This window comes from Balaenoptera physalus (genome assembly GCF_965194825.1).
Source record: "Balaenoptera physalus genome assembly, chromosome: 5".
Taxonomy (NCBI): Eukaryota; Metazoa; Chordata; class Mammalia; order Artiodactyla; family Balaenopteridae; genus Balaenoptera; species Balaenoptera physalus.
In genome coordinates this window covers 108,265,778-108,280,832 of record NC_138884.1, presented here as the reverse complement: position 1 = coordinate 108,280,832, position 15,055 = coordinate 108,265,778, and the positions used below count along the sequence as shown (strand labels likewise).

The following is a 15,055-nucleotide window of genomic DNA, read 5'->3' as shown; positions in this document are numbered from 1 at the left end:
ACTCTATTCCCTATGCTATTCGCTAAGGAAACAAAAATGAAGAAGATACAAGCTCTCTGGCCTCAGCAAGCTTCTGGTCTATCATTGAGATGTGCATATTACAAATGTTTGCAGCGCCAAGGGGTAACTAAAATAATGGAAGCTGATAACAGGTCCAGAGGCTGTAAGAAGAGGGATAGTGAATCTCTCTTGTAGGGATTCTGGAAGACTTCCTGGATAAGAACTCATCTAACCTGCATTTGAAAGGTTATAAATTCTGGTTCCTATCACACCTACACAACTTGACGTTTTCCCTCTTTCATCGTGTCCGTGCAGGTCTCTGGTCTTGGGCTGGAACATGTTCCCACAATTCTCCTCCTGGGCAAACCTACTCATCTTTCAAAAGTTAACCAGAAGTGACTTCCTGGAAGCCTTCCATAACTCCCCAGAGTAGAGGAGACCCCCCCCCTTCTTTCAGTGCATGTGTCTTTATCATACACTTACCTAAATAACTTACAGACATGGAAGTCGGTAGTTCGCCCTATTTTATTGCTTTGCATGACGGGGCAGAACTGAACACTGCACCCTGTACACAGTTAATGCCCAATAAATGTTTCCAAAAACAAACAAAGCAGTGCTAGAGTAGCGCTACATTAGACCATAACACACATGGGCTCTGAAGGCACAAAGTGTCATTTAGAAAGCAGCTCCTTTGAGCCGAATCATTAGAAAAGGAGCTTCCTCTGGGAGCACATGTTTCCTCAGGCCACAGCTTAGCACACAGACCATACCTTTGTGCTTATTGAAAGAAGTCCCCGCTTCATCCTGGCTGCTCCTCCAGGCTAAAGCAGCCCCGACAAAGCCGAGCGGAGGTTGCATTCCTTCAGCTGCAAGCCACCATCTACAGCGCCACCATCTACGGTGCCACCATCTACGGCGCCACCATCTACGGCAGCCCCAGCGATACATGGGGGAACAAGATACACTCCCTCCCTGCAAGGAGCTGAAAATCTGTTCAGCGACCAAGTAAACGTACACAGTGTGTCGTGCTTATAAAATGGTGAGCAAATGAGTAAGTGAAGGAATGAATGAATGTTAAAAGAATAGATGAATTTTCTCAGACCGATTTTGATCAGATTCAGTTAAGTTCACCTGTGTATTTGCTTTGTGCTCTTACTAAGATCCCCTGTGATTGAATCCTGGGAGGTTCTAATTCCTTTTCTTCCTAGCTAAAGGCCATGGGGGCCTCTGGCTGGTTTTGAACTGGTTCAACGGCCCGGTGCAGGTTGAGGACCTGAAGGGCAGGTGGAGCCTGACGCAGCACAGAGAGGGCTCCTTCAGGTGCCTTTATGTAAACTGACTCACCTCCACGTTGGCCAGGGTGCTCATCAGATGCCTCGTCTGTTCCCCTGGCTTCCAAGCACAGTCTTTAATACACATGCACACTGTTTGACGCGGGCAGAAGCAGTGATTAGTGGCGGCCGCGCTTGGGTGTTTCACTGGGAGGGTGGTGGTGGGGAACAGGCTCTGCCCCCAGGGTTACCCACAGCCCTCTGCATGCAGGAGGCATTCCGAACGTCCTGAGGGTTTCTATGCTAAAACACCTGTTTGACTGAGTGAATAAGATGAATCAATCGTGGAAAACAAGCCCAGGGAGCTGCAAGAGCCTCCCAAGGTTACTCGCTGCCAACAGTGGGGCAGGGCCTGGCCTGAAACCTGGGGCTCCTGACCTTAACGAGGGCTCTTTCAGTGCCACACACAGGCCACTGGCCACCCAGGGGGTGACTCTAAAGCACCTCTGAGGTCCCCAGACGTCAGTAACAGCAGGATCAGCAGTGTCATTAAAAAGCAAATTATAGCCCAAGGTGGCTTGAACTGCCTGTAGGATCGGTCCTTTGCTTTGCAATTACACAGCCACGACTCTTGTCTCCTGTCAGGACTGTTGCAAAAGCATCCTTACTGGGCGTTCCAGACATGTCCCCTCCCCATGTTCAACCCCACCCTGAACTCCCCAAACAACACTGTAATCAGACCACCTCTTTGCTGGAAGGTGATCAGCTTCCCTCAGACCATCCACCAGATGCAGCCCCACCCAGCTTTTCAGCCCAGCATTGAAGAGCCTCCTGGACGCCCCTCCCCAGCTCCTGGCCCCTTGCACATTTACCCAATACCCCTCTCCTCTCCCCGGATCCTCTGCTTCAGCCAAAGGGATCCTTTTCGTGGCCTCCGACTTACCCAGGGCCTTCCCCTCTACCAGTGCTACGCTCAGAACAGCCTTTCTTTCTCTCTACTTGTGCACATCCTTTTACCCTCTGTAATTTAGTTTGCACTCCTCCTGTCTGGTGAAGCCGTCTTGGACTCTTGCAATTGAAAGTGTGGTAAATTGGGAGATTGGGATTGACATATATACACTAATATGTATAAAATGGATAACTAGTAAGAACCTGCTGTATAAAAAAATAAATAAAATAGAATTCAAAAATTCAAAAAAAAAGGAAAGTGCTGGTTCTGTTTCTCGTTTCCCACAGCAGCCTTGGAATCTACCTTGGGCGGGGCCTTTAGCATATCTCTATGATACAGCCATCCGTCTCTACCTGGATAAAGTCACATCTCAGCTGGACTTAAGTTCTCTCAGCATGAGAATCACATCTTCTTCAGCATAACATGGTGGGCAAAGTCTCAGGTCCTGGAGTCACAGGCCTGGTTATAACCCTTTAACTGCCTTTAACTATCTTGCCTGGAGCAAGTTTCCTTTCATTTCCAAGTCTCAGTTTTCTCATCTGTAAAAGGGGGATATAGTAATGATCACATGGGTAGTTCTAAGGTTTACTAAAATGTAGATTGAGTGATCGGAAAGTACCTCACAGAGCAAGTTCTCAATAATTATCAGTTACTGTCATCCTATGAGAGGGTGGGATGTATTAAAGAATGAGCATGGTTCACCGGCAGCCGGACTTTGGCTGTGAGGGCACAGTGAGTGGAGACCAGGCTGGAGAGCTCAACCAGGTCCAGGTGATGAAAGGCCCCCCTGAGCCACGTTTGGACTTACCCAGAGGACAAGAGAACTCATCAAAGAGTTTTAAGCAGGGGAAGGATGGGTCTGATTAGAGACTTTCCTGGCTCCGATGGGGAGGATGGTGTAGACACTGAGTAAACCAAAGTCAGAAAAATGAGTTAGGAGGCTGTTGTGGCCACCTGGATGAGGGCAGAAGAGCATCTGAGCTGGTGGCCCCACGTGACTAGTCAAACAACACCTTCTGTTTAGAAGTTAGTCATTAAATGTGCCAAGGTAATCAGACTCAGCCCCTGACTTCAGGGAGCTCATGGTCTACTGCGGGGAGACAGGTAAGAAAACTAAGAAACTATAATAAATGGAAAATGATGGGGAAAGAAATGTGTACCACTTGGAAGCAAAGAAGAAGAAGCACCATCTGCACCTGATGGGGAGGGATGCTTGAGGAAGGTTTTAGGGAGGACAGGACCTGTGAAGGCTCCATCTTTTAAGAAGGATAAATTATGCTGTCTTTCGGTTGACCTGGATGTTTGGAATTCTAATATGGTCCCATGTCTCCAGGAAAGGAATTCCCACCATGTATAATGGATGAGAAGAGAAGATGGTGAAGATCCCTTTCAAGGATAAGATACCAGGTTTTTTTTCTTTTATCTCTAAATTCCATTTTCATCACTATGCTTTGAATCTTTAATCTCCCCTTTGTGCTGCAATGTCAGTATTTTGGATTTTGGAAGGCAATTATATGAAGAGGGACAATCACTTGCTCTTCTATTCTATTTATTCATATATCTATCAGCCTATTTATTTTTAAAGATTCCCTGGAAAAAATTTAGAGGAAAACAGGAACTCTGTAATGAGCTGAAATTTAATGTTGTTCCATTAACATTTCAGAAAATTCCAGCAAGAAGCTTGAGGAGATAATTACATACCAGGGGAGAAAACTGGGTGTGCATGCCAGAGGTCCACCAGAAAGAAAGTGTTTCAAAGTGGGTGGTGTCACCAAAAATTACTTGGACTCAACAATTATGAACTAAAATAATGTTTACATCTGGACAAATAATTTCTAATTGGGTTGTCCATTACATGACTGAGTGCAGGAGTCATGATAAAATGAAACCTAATTTGAAAGCCTCAGACAGGAAGGCAGTGATTAGTTGTGGAAGGTGAGAAATGCACAACTTCTGGGTCCTATCTACCTTTAGCTGTTCCAGAAAGGGGTGGCGTGGCCAGGAACTAAGCCAGCAATGCCCAGAGCGCCAATGAAAGCCCACTCTTTCATAGAACTTTACAAAGCACTTTCCCATGCACCATCTTGTTTGATCTCACCGCTGCCCTGAGAAGAGACAGGGCAGGTGCTCTTGTTTGTCCCTGTTTACAGCTGCAGAAACCAAGATTCAAGTGACTCTCCCAAGGTCACAGAATGAGGGCAGGAAGGGGACACAATTCAGGCCAGGTCTTCTGACCTTCAATTCTGTGTTCTGGCCACCTGGCCTCTCAAAACCTTCCAATAGTGACAGCTCATAGTTAAGAGCCTAGGCAATGAGGGCATGTGTAAATGTAACTGGTACACTAATGGGTATAAAATGATTGCACAGAAATGACCTGGCCTACTGGGGCTCAGGGAGTGGGCAGGGTGATGCTGCTGGTGAGGCCCAGCAGGGCAGCTGCTTGCAGCTCAGGCTCAAAGCTGCCAGCGCTTTACTTGCCCCTCCAGGCAGGGGGAACACAGAAAACGAGACCACAGAGTGGAGGCTCTCACATTACGCAGACTAGAAGCAGAGTGACCAGGAGAGTTCAATTGATGACGTCTTGGTAGAGACTATTCTTTGAAGAAGTGCATAAGGCAATACTTAGAACCCTCCTGTGGTTAGCATAAACGGATGCAAAACAAGAAGCAGGCACCCAGCTCAGACTAAGAGACTCGAGGCCAGGATGGGACATGCAGACCAGAGACAAATCTCTCTGGTGCCAAACTGATGAAGGGGCTCACTGGTCCATTAGAGAGGAGAACTGGTAACTATATCAGACCGACTAACCCTTTCAAAGACTTCCTCCGTTGACCTGAGGAAAAACTACAGATTTCTTAGGAGGCTTCTCAAGACCCTGTGAGGTCCCACCCTTGATTACTTCTTCAACCTCAGGTCTCATCACACTCCACACCTTGCACATACACCCCCAAGCAGCTCACACAAAGTCACCACAGCTATCCAAGCATTTACTGCTTCACCTCCTTTGCTAGAGCATATTCTCTCTCGCGTCTAGGCCTCGCCCCATGCTATTCTGTGTACCAGCTTCATTTCCTCCTTCCTGTCCCAATTGCTTAACTCCTACTCATCCTCCAGGTGTCAGCCTAAAGGTCACTTCCTGCAGGAAGTGTCTCTCCATCACCTCTACCCTTACTAGGCTAAGTTGGCCTGCCATGCTCTCCCATTTCAGTCTGAACTTCCTGAAACCTCACTGTGAGTGCTTGATTCATAGTCTGTCCTAACACCTGCCAGTTACTTGATAGAAACAGGGATTGCTAGCATGTTCACTATGGTAACCCCAAGCCAAGCATTGCAGTATTTGTTGAATGATGGGATGGATTAATTCTTTAATTAGTTTAGAGGGTAGTAAAATCTGGTAAACAAAAGCATTTCTCCCCAATAGATGGTAAGTTCAGCTAGTTTCAGCTCAACAAAGCTGGACAGCCCCTCCATGGAATGTTACATAAACACCTGAACAGACCTTGAGTCAAGATTCTGCTGCCAAAGTGAACAAGAGCCCTATTTTGAAAATTCTGTCTTAAGAAGGCTTATTTCTGTCTGGGTGTGATCCAAGTTACTGAGGGCTTGATAATTGGGAAAGACATTATCTTTGGAAACTCTTTAAAATCTAACCTCTGTCCCTTAGTTCTTGCCAAATATCTCCCACAACTCACATTAAATGGATTACTCTGTCCTTAATCACATACTAAATGTCTGCATCTGTGTTTGGCATCAGCTGGCTGCGAGGCAGCTGCAGTCACCTCGTACATGTCCTGCTATTAGAACAGAAGAAATATTAGGTAAAGAGCTCCAAGCAGTGGGTGAAAGCAAGATCTTCATTCATTCATTCAGTCAGTCAGTCAGTCAGTCATTCATTCAGTCAACTCTAGTTAAAGGTCAATTATATTCTAGGTACTAAACGGAGATAAGACATATTCCCTTTCTCTGAAAGAGCTCTCTAAAAAAAGTAGAGAACTAAAAATTTCTTATAATTGTATAGTCTTTGCTTCTCAAACTTTAACGTGTATTTGAAATCACCTGGAGATGATGTTAAAATGAGATTCTGATTCAGTAAGTTTGGGGTGGAGCCTGAGATTCTGCATTTCTGACAAGCTACTCAATGAAGCCAACACTGCTGGTCTGGGGACGACACTTTCAGCAGAAAGCATCACAATATGGTTTATATAGAAAGACAATAGCCATATCCTCATCACCTCATTTGATTCTCATAAGAATGCTGGGAGTAGATAAGGGAGATACTTTATGGCCCTTTCACAGATAAAAACATTGAGTCTAGGAGAAATCACTATTTTTCCCAATGGTATCACTAGGTATCAACCAATGGTTAAGACCACAATTCACTTATTCATATCAAGGACCTCAAATCCCCAGCGTAATCCTCTACAGACCCCCTACCCTTAGCTGCTGGTCACAGCCATGACGCTCTTCTGCCTCTTGACACAGACCTAGCATCCATCAGGTGGCCTTTTAAGCCCCAGGGTAGCACAACGGCAACCATAGCCCTCTCCTCTGTGATTGGTCTTGGCTGACCATCGTGAGTTTGGCCACTTCCAGGACAATGGACAGAGGACACCAGAGAGCAAAATAAGAAACGATTTATATTCTAGAAGCATCTATTACCTCTGGGTCTCAGCAAGGTCTCTGAGCACATAACATCTCCTTCTCCACACTTCTGTGGTGTCCCTACTCAAGTTACCCACAAATGACAAGCCACCTTCCTAAGGGCAATGGAAGAGAACTGCCCTTGATGAGCACCTACTGTGTGTAGGACATTGCTCAGGTATTTTCCCTGAGTTATCTCATTCAGTAGGTGCAATGTGGGGAAATATCTTCACTCTTGCGTGCATTCATTCATTTTACAATATTTAAGTACCACCTGTGCTCTAGTTACTGAATATCGAGAAATATAAACAAGACATATTCCTTCCCTTCAAGTGATGCTCAAAGAAGGTGAGTTACATGCCAAAATTACCCAGCTAGGAAGTGCTACAGCAGGGGCAGGAAACCACTGTCTCCCCAGCCTAAACTCATCACTTTTTCCGACCCCAATGAACTTTTGAGAATAGCAGCCTTCATCATCTGGGGAATCTGTTAATAATTCAGAGATTATGATTCAGTAGGTCTGTGAGAGGCCCAATAATCTGCATGTTCACAATCACACTAAGAGATTCTGATTCAAGCAAACTTCAGATCACACTTTGAAGACAGTGACTTCAGACCAACTATAGAAGTTAGATAGGGGCACTGGCTATTGAAAGGCCTCCCTGGAAACCTGCATGGCACAGAGAGAGGAGATATGCTCCCACTTTGGAGACACTGAGTTAACTGAAAAGAAGAGTGCAGTTATTGCATCCAACCATATTTGGAAGCAATATAACAAGGGTTACGTGTAAGGCCAGGAATGCAGCCATGCTATAATGCTGCGGGGCTGGCAGGGTGTGTGGAAGTAAGGCAGCTCACAAGTATCGTCCCATGCCACTCACATCACATCATGTTATTATGACTGGTGTCCCTTCGTGTCAGTGACCTGCCATGTGATTATTGCTTTATGGTTTTCAGCCCCACAGTATTAAGGGATGGGTCACTTGGGTACTTAGGTAGGCAGATGCCCTGGATAAACACAGAAACACACTTTCTTAGTAACCATACAGCTAGGGCTATCCCTATGCTCAAGGACCCCAAGGTAATCACCTGCAGCCACCAAGTTGGACACAGAAGGGGAGCACAGTGAACCCATGTTGACAGATGTGCTGAACCCAGCTTACACTGAGGGCAACTGAGGTGGTGGGAAGAGCCCTGGGCTGAGAGCTGAGAGGCCTTCATTGCAGACCTAACCATTACCTGATTGCAGGAGCCTCAGTAAGTCATGACTCCGCTCGAGGTCATAGTGTCCTCATCACTAAAAGGTTTTCAGCTCTGGTTTTCTGAAAGTCCTCAACTTTGTTAACGGAAAAAAGCACTTGCTCAGCTTGAAATGGCAAGCTTGAGATCCATTCCTGGCTCTTTTCTCATTATATCTTTCATCCCTGGAAGACTGGTCCACTCCTGTCCCCAGAAAGCATCTGAGTCTCTCTCATCCCAAACCCCACCTCCCCCCACTCCTCCTCTTTGCAAGGTTGCTGGGCTATGTCATAGAATCAAGAAGTTTTGACTCAGGAAGGGAAAGGAAATGGACATATTTCAACAGAAGAGTTTGTAGCTTTTCTTTCTAGGATGTTGCCATTAGCTTGAGTCAGTATCACTACCTTCGAAATTCTGTGTTTTTCTATTTTAATTCTTAAATTCTAGGAGAGGGAGAATCTCATTGGCCCAAGTGGGGTTGGATGTCTACTCCTGGCTCAATCAGGTGTAGCCAGGTGGGCAGGATCACTAAATGGAAACATGGCCAGTTATACTCCACTGCATGTGAGATGCAGTGCCCAGGGAAGGAGGTAGCCACAGCAGGGCTAGTCGCCGTGAGAATTCCTGGGGGATCTGAACCTTTCTTGTCCTTTCAAGTATTTCCAACTTCTACTGGTACTCTGTACTTTCCCTGGCCCACAGGTCAAACACCAAGAGCTGAGCCGTTGTAGGATACAAAACTCATAGCTGTGCCATGATCACCAAACAGCATTCAGTGCGCCATCCTTGATTCTCCACAATTCACACTTGAGCAACTTCTTCCTCTGGATATGTCATTCACTCCATCCCCAGAGGTCAGCCTTCACTCAGAGCTCATGAATTCTGGAGTTGGGTAGAACACACTGGCTATGATCCACCCCAGCAGAATGCCAGCCCACTGCCACCTTCCGGAAATCCTGTAAGTAAAACTTTAGGCAATATTTATTATAATGTAAAAGGCTGTGCTGGGTGCTGGGAATAAAGATAAGCCCACATGTACATAATCTTTGCTTCCAAGAGGGACATCAGGAGAGAGACTAGAAAATAGGTAACAACAAAACAGCTCCCAAGTGCTTTCAGAAGCCCAGTACAGAAGGCAGAGGATGAACTTCAGGTAAGGGGAGGGTCAGAAAAGCATTTCCAGGGAAGGTGACACTCTCCTAAACTGTGTCTTGGAGAAGAAGTAGAAGTTATCCAGAAACAAGTATCGTATAGCAAGTATACTAGGCAGGAGGAATAGCATGTGAAAGGCTTAGAGGCTTTCCACAATACAGCAAAGGAGAGGAGCATCACATCTGAGGCAAGGAATCCAGTGAGGATGAGGCTGAAGGACTGGGAAGGGGCTGGACCGTGTCCAGCTGAATGGACCAGGCTGCAGTCTGTGAAGTATGGAGGAGGGGATGGCAGTGGGAGACAGGGAGGCAGAGAGACCAGCAGGGAGGTGATTACAGTCATCCAGATGAGAGATGATAAAGATATCCTGCCAGGTAGAGTTGAAGCCAAGACCTAAAAGACAAGAAGGAACCAACAACAGAAAGATCAAAGAGAAGAATAGTCTAGAAAGAAACAAAACATCTGAAGTCCCCAAGGAGGAAATACACATGGCTTGTTGAAGGAATAGAAAGTGGGCTAGTGAGTGGCAGAAGAAAGCAAGAGCAGTGAAGTCTAAGAGGTACACAAAGACTGAAGTTGACCCAGTAAACCAGAGAAGAAGTTTAGATTTTCTTTGACATTTTAAACAATCAGTTTACATGATCTCATTAACATTTTTTTTTAAACTTCTCCATCTTATGCAGACAGTGGACTGAGGGGGGCAAGAATGGAAGAGAGAGAGCAGATGGGAACTACTGACATATTCCAGGAAAGAATGAGGACGCCTGGGATACGGCTGGTGGTCAAGTGGCAGGGCAACTTGGGCAGATTGGGAGAAGTTTTGGAGGTAGAATTGACAGGACTACCTGATGTCTTAGACGAGAGGTGGTGAGGGAAGGAAAGAAACCCTGTCTCATTGGCAAGGGCAACTGAATGCATAGCAGTGCCATTTACTGAGATGGGAAGACTGGCAAATGAATGAGGTTGTATTTTGAGGGGGGGATGGAGGTAATATGGAAATCGAGTTCTTTTTTGAATGTGTGATGTTTGAGGTGCATTTTAGATATCTAAGTGGAGATACCAGGTAGAAGATGGTTATATAGGCTTCCCTTTGTGGCTAGAGACATAAACTTGAGTTTTATTAGCCTATAGATGGCATTTGAAGATATGGGATTGGATGTGATTATCCAGATACTAGAGTGAGACAGGGAAGAAAAGGAGATGCGGGACCAAACCTTGGGAATGAGCAACATTATAAGATAGAGAAGAAGAGGAGAAAATCGAGGAGTAACAGTCTGTGAGTTAGGAGTAAAGAGAGGTGTGGTTTCAGGGAAGCCAAAGCAGGGATGAGGGTGAGGGTTGGGATGTAGCTAAGAAGAAAAAATGGCCAATTCTGTCTAATTTTGCGGAGAGGGCAAGTAAAATGAGGACTGAGAGCTAACCATTAGATTTACATCCCCAGGCCCTGGGACCACAACTGGCACACAGTAGATGCTCAATAAATGGAAGTTGAACTAATTAACTGAAGACTGTAGCTCAGGGATGACAAGTACAGAACATTTTTGGTTTCGAGGGTACAACTCCTCATCCTCCTTCCTCTGTGACAGACATTGATAATCAATTACTGCTTTTTTTTTTTTTTAATCCAGATTCAGTCTTGGAATCCTTCAGCTCTAGGCAAGCACTGTCAAGTAATTGGAACTGTTATGCAAATTTAAGCTGATTTGCCATTCCTGGTATAGACTAAAGAGTCTGGACCTGACTTTATATCAGAGTTATTCAACAATGGAGCCTCATTAGGGCAGCTTCAGGAGGAACCACAGACCATCTGCAAAGGGCAGTGCAGAGGGAATTCCTGCTTAGATGGGGATTGAACCAGGTGATGGATCGCTAAGGCCCGCTTGAAGAGTCCACAGTTCAGATGGTGGTTCTCCCTCTCCCCTCCCCCTCGCAGCTGCTCAAAGCACAGAGAGGACAATCCCACCCAGCCTAGGTTAATATGTGGAAACTAAATCTTTCTTAAAACTTCCTCCTATGCATTTCTTTTCTCTCTTATCTTTATTGGCCTCCTGAAATGCCTTATCTGCAGTGGCATGATTCTGTTCTAAATCTCTGTCTATGAACACAATTACCAGTTCTGCTTCATCCACAAGGTAAAAAATGAATCACTGGATGCAAGACATGAACTTAACTTATCCACCCAGCCATAGGCAGACTGGCTTCATCTCCAAATGATGTACTCCCCCACGTAAAATAAAACCAGACGGCTCGATTCTTCAGTCCAACGCACTAAGCATTATGGAGAGACATCTGCTGCAGACAAATCTTGGGTCTTTGGTGCCTTAATACTTTAAAATTTATTCCTCTCCACCACCTGGAGGCTCCTGAGTCCATTTGTGGACTTTTCCACCTCATGCTGCCTTGCAAGCTAATGAGCAGTTGTTCATAGACACACAAGTTGTAGCTCTTCTGTTAAAATTCCTACATCCATATTGCAGCAGAAATGGCAGAGAATTTACCATCAGGAGTCTCTCAGTACCCTCCATTTTTTCTCACCTTTTGTAACTGCGTCAACAAACACGTCTGTGTGCCAGATTCTATACTGATTTCTAGCCTAGAATTTAGAGGTATGACAAGGAATAAGATATAGTCTCTTTTCCCACCTGGGGCTCAGGAATGGGCTTTAGACATTCTATGCACCCCTCTGAAGTGATAGGCAAAATGCTGTGTGTATGTGCACGTCTATATATGAGTCTCCAGTGGCTTGCCTATAATTTTCACTGGATTCGGAATCCAAAGAGATTAGGGATCAATGGAAATCTAAAGGCAGCTTTGACAGCTCCCTTTCCTTAATCCCCAGTCACATACGAACCAATCACCAAGCTTGTCAGTTTGTTTGTTTTTTTTCCTAAATTGCTGTAGATCTCGCCCCTTCTCTCCATGCCCCTACCTTACTCCAAGCTGCCCTTATCTCCATGGGCAACTGAAAATGGCCTCCTCATGGTCTCCCAATGGTGTCCTTTCCCTTCTCCAATCTGTTCTCCAAACAGCGGCCATCACATATTTTCAGATCTCTAATCTGATCATTTCAATCCCTTGCTTACAGCATTTAATGACTTCCCGCTGAGGACCAAAGACAAGCAGTAAACTTTCACACGGTCATTAGCCATCACATCACCCTCTACTATTTTCTCACTCTGTGAACTCCAGCCTCATCAAAGCTTTTTCACATCTTCGTATTCTCCATTTGCTCTCCTGCCCCTGAGTCTGTGGGCATTCTGTAATCTCTACCTGAAAGCCTTCTAACCTCTCTCCCTTCTCCAAGTTGTATGGTAATTATCACTTCTCCTCATTGCTTCCCCTGACCTCCCTGACCGGGTCAAACACCCTATTGTAAAACCTCATAGTTCCATGAACTTCATAGCCTTTGTCCAAGCTAGAATTACGCCGGCTTTATAGGACCCATTGATTAATTTCTGTACCTCAGCAAACCGGACAATTGGTCATTGTATCCCCAGTGCTTTGCAGAGTGCTAGGCACAGGGAAGGCGAGGACTTGATTTATACCCAGTGAATGAACAAGTGAATGATGGAGTGAGTGAATAAATAAGCAACGTGGTAGATGCTGTAATACAAGAAAGCGCTAAGTACTACTGGGGTTCAGAAGAGGCGGAGTCGCCACAATAGGTTGGGGGTCGGGACTGTGTCTCATTGATCTTCGGTATCTAGTCCGGGCTTATCACATAGTGCATGTGAGCAAGGTGCATGGACTGAGCGTGTGAAATAGTGACTGCCTGCCTAGGAGAGTGGGCAGGGGCTTCCAGGGGAGTCAGCAATTGACATCAGTCACAGAGGGAAACTGAAAGTATCAGATCAAAGGGAGAAAGCAGTAGGCAAAGGGCATTTCCAACAGAAGAAACAAGTACAAAGGCATGAAGCCACAAAAAAGGAGTAAAGCTTCTATGGAGGTAAAGGAGGGTAAGCGTGGTAGACGTGGAGATGTGCTCCCGATTCTCCTTCTGGGAGGGAAGGACTCCTTGCCCTGCTGCAGACTGTGCTGAGGACAGACACCCGCAGCTGTCAGCTCCTTAGCAGTGGCCTCTGCTGCAGAGAGCCACCTGGCCCAAGGTGACCTGATCCAGGAGTAGTGGCTGAGATGGGGGTACAAAGGCTGGCTATTTTGGACAAACAGGGGACCGATCCAGCAGCTTTTTAGCTCCTGTGCTCCCAGTGGAGCTGGCAGAGGCTGTCGTTGGCCCTGCATCATCACAGCTTAACTACTCTCTCTGCCTCCCTCTCACAGATGCTGATCTTCCCAGAGCACTAAACTCTGTATCAGAGTCAGCCTGCGTGAGGCTACGAGAGTGGGTTTACACAGGGAAACCAACTAGAAAGTGAGTTTGGAGCTAGATGGTGAGGACCTTCTGTGCCGTGCCAAAGGGTGGCAGTTTTTCCTGCAAGCGGTGAGAGACCAGAGGCTGCTGAGACCTCTCCAGCGGCTGCGTGGTGACAAGCTGGAAGGAGGCAAAGGGACTTGGTGGGAGGCCCCCGGGTCAATTCAGGAAAGAGAAAAGTGAGGTCCAAGCTGGAGAAGTAGTGGGTCATGATGAGGAAGGCTGGTGTTGAGAAATGTGGGAGGAAAAATCAATAGCCCGCGTGACACGTTGACTACGGGCAGAGTAAGGGATGAGGGAACAATGATACTGAGGGAGTATGTTGATTCCCAGCTGTGGTGGTGGAACACTGCTAACTTGGGTTAAAAGTAGCATCTGTAGTTAACAATGCTGTAGTATATAGCGGGTTGGCCAAAAAGTTCGTTCGGGGTTTTCTGTATGATCTTATGGAAAAACCCGAACAAACTTTTTGGCCAGCGCAGTACTTAACATTTTGCTGAGTGGATAGATCTTATGTTAAGCACTTTTTTCACAAAAAGTAACAAATAAAAGGGAAGTAGGAAACACTTTGGAGAGGATGGATTACAGTAGTGATGGTTTCATGGATATACACTTATCTCCAGACTCATTCAATTATATACATTAAGTATGTACAGCTTTTTGTATGTCAATTATATCCAAATAAAGTGGTTTTTAAAAAATGTATAGCAACCTGGGGGAGGAGCTCTTTTTCCTAATGCCTTTTTCAAGGCACTCCCAGTTAGTGGAGAGTAAAACAGTAACTGGAATGTTCCAACAGCATTTAAATACATAATCAACCAGCAACGTTTTTTCATGAAAAGAGTCATCATCAAAGTTTTTGTTTGTTATGATCGTGTGGCTTTTTGTTTATATAATCAGAAATTATGTTGCTAAAGAACATTTTCATGTCAGAGAGGTCTTCAAAGAAGAGAAGTAGCAAAGGTATGAATTTACAAAAAAGGAAGGCCAGTGCTGAGTGAAGAACTTGGCTGGAATATTATTCATTCAATAAATATGCAGTGAGCATCTTCTACATGCCAAACACTGTGCTAGGGGCTGTGAATAGAAGGATGAGTAAAACCCCACAGATTCCATGTCAGGAAGCAAGCCATAACCGGGGAAATTTAGCATAAATAAATGATGTGTTGCTGGGTCCAGCATGGCCCAGCGCATCAGTTCAGTTCAAACATCCTCTTATTAGGCATTTGCTGCTGTGTTATTTTTGAAGTGGAATTACTTTTCATGCTTTTTTTGTCCTCATTCTTCATGATGTAGTAGTAAGTGTAGACAGACATACCAGTCCTGATCTGAACACTTACTAATGTGTGACCTTGAGCAGCTTACACATCTATCCAATGGGGACAATTACATCCATCTCTTGAAAATGCACTAAAGTACTGTGTATAATAG

General features: G+C 45.4%; 1 protein-coding gene across 6 annotated transcripts in view; it reads right to left on the bottom strand.

Moving 5' to 3' along the window:
* The window catches only part of LOC309660907 (uncharacterized protein), a 404,218-nt gene extending 389,767 nt beyond the window's left edge, over positions 1–14,451 (bottom strand). For 4 of the 6 annotated variants that reach the window (XR_014263698.1, XM_082462031.1, XM_082462030.1 and 1 more), the window contains exon 1: positions 771–1,338. Coding sequence is in view for 3 of the 6 variants with exons in the window: in XM_082462031.1 (XP_082318157.1) it covers positions 771–948 (178 nt within the window). In the remaining 3 variants the exon portion in view is untranslated. The other 2 variants (XR_014263696.1, XR_014263697.1) reach the window with 1 other exon arrangement.
* Between the last annotated feature and the right edge of the window lie 604 nt (positions 14,452–15,055).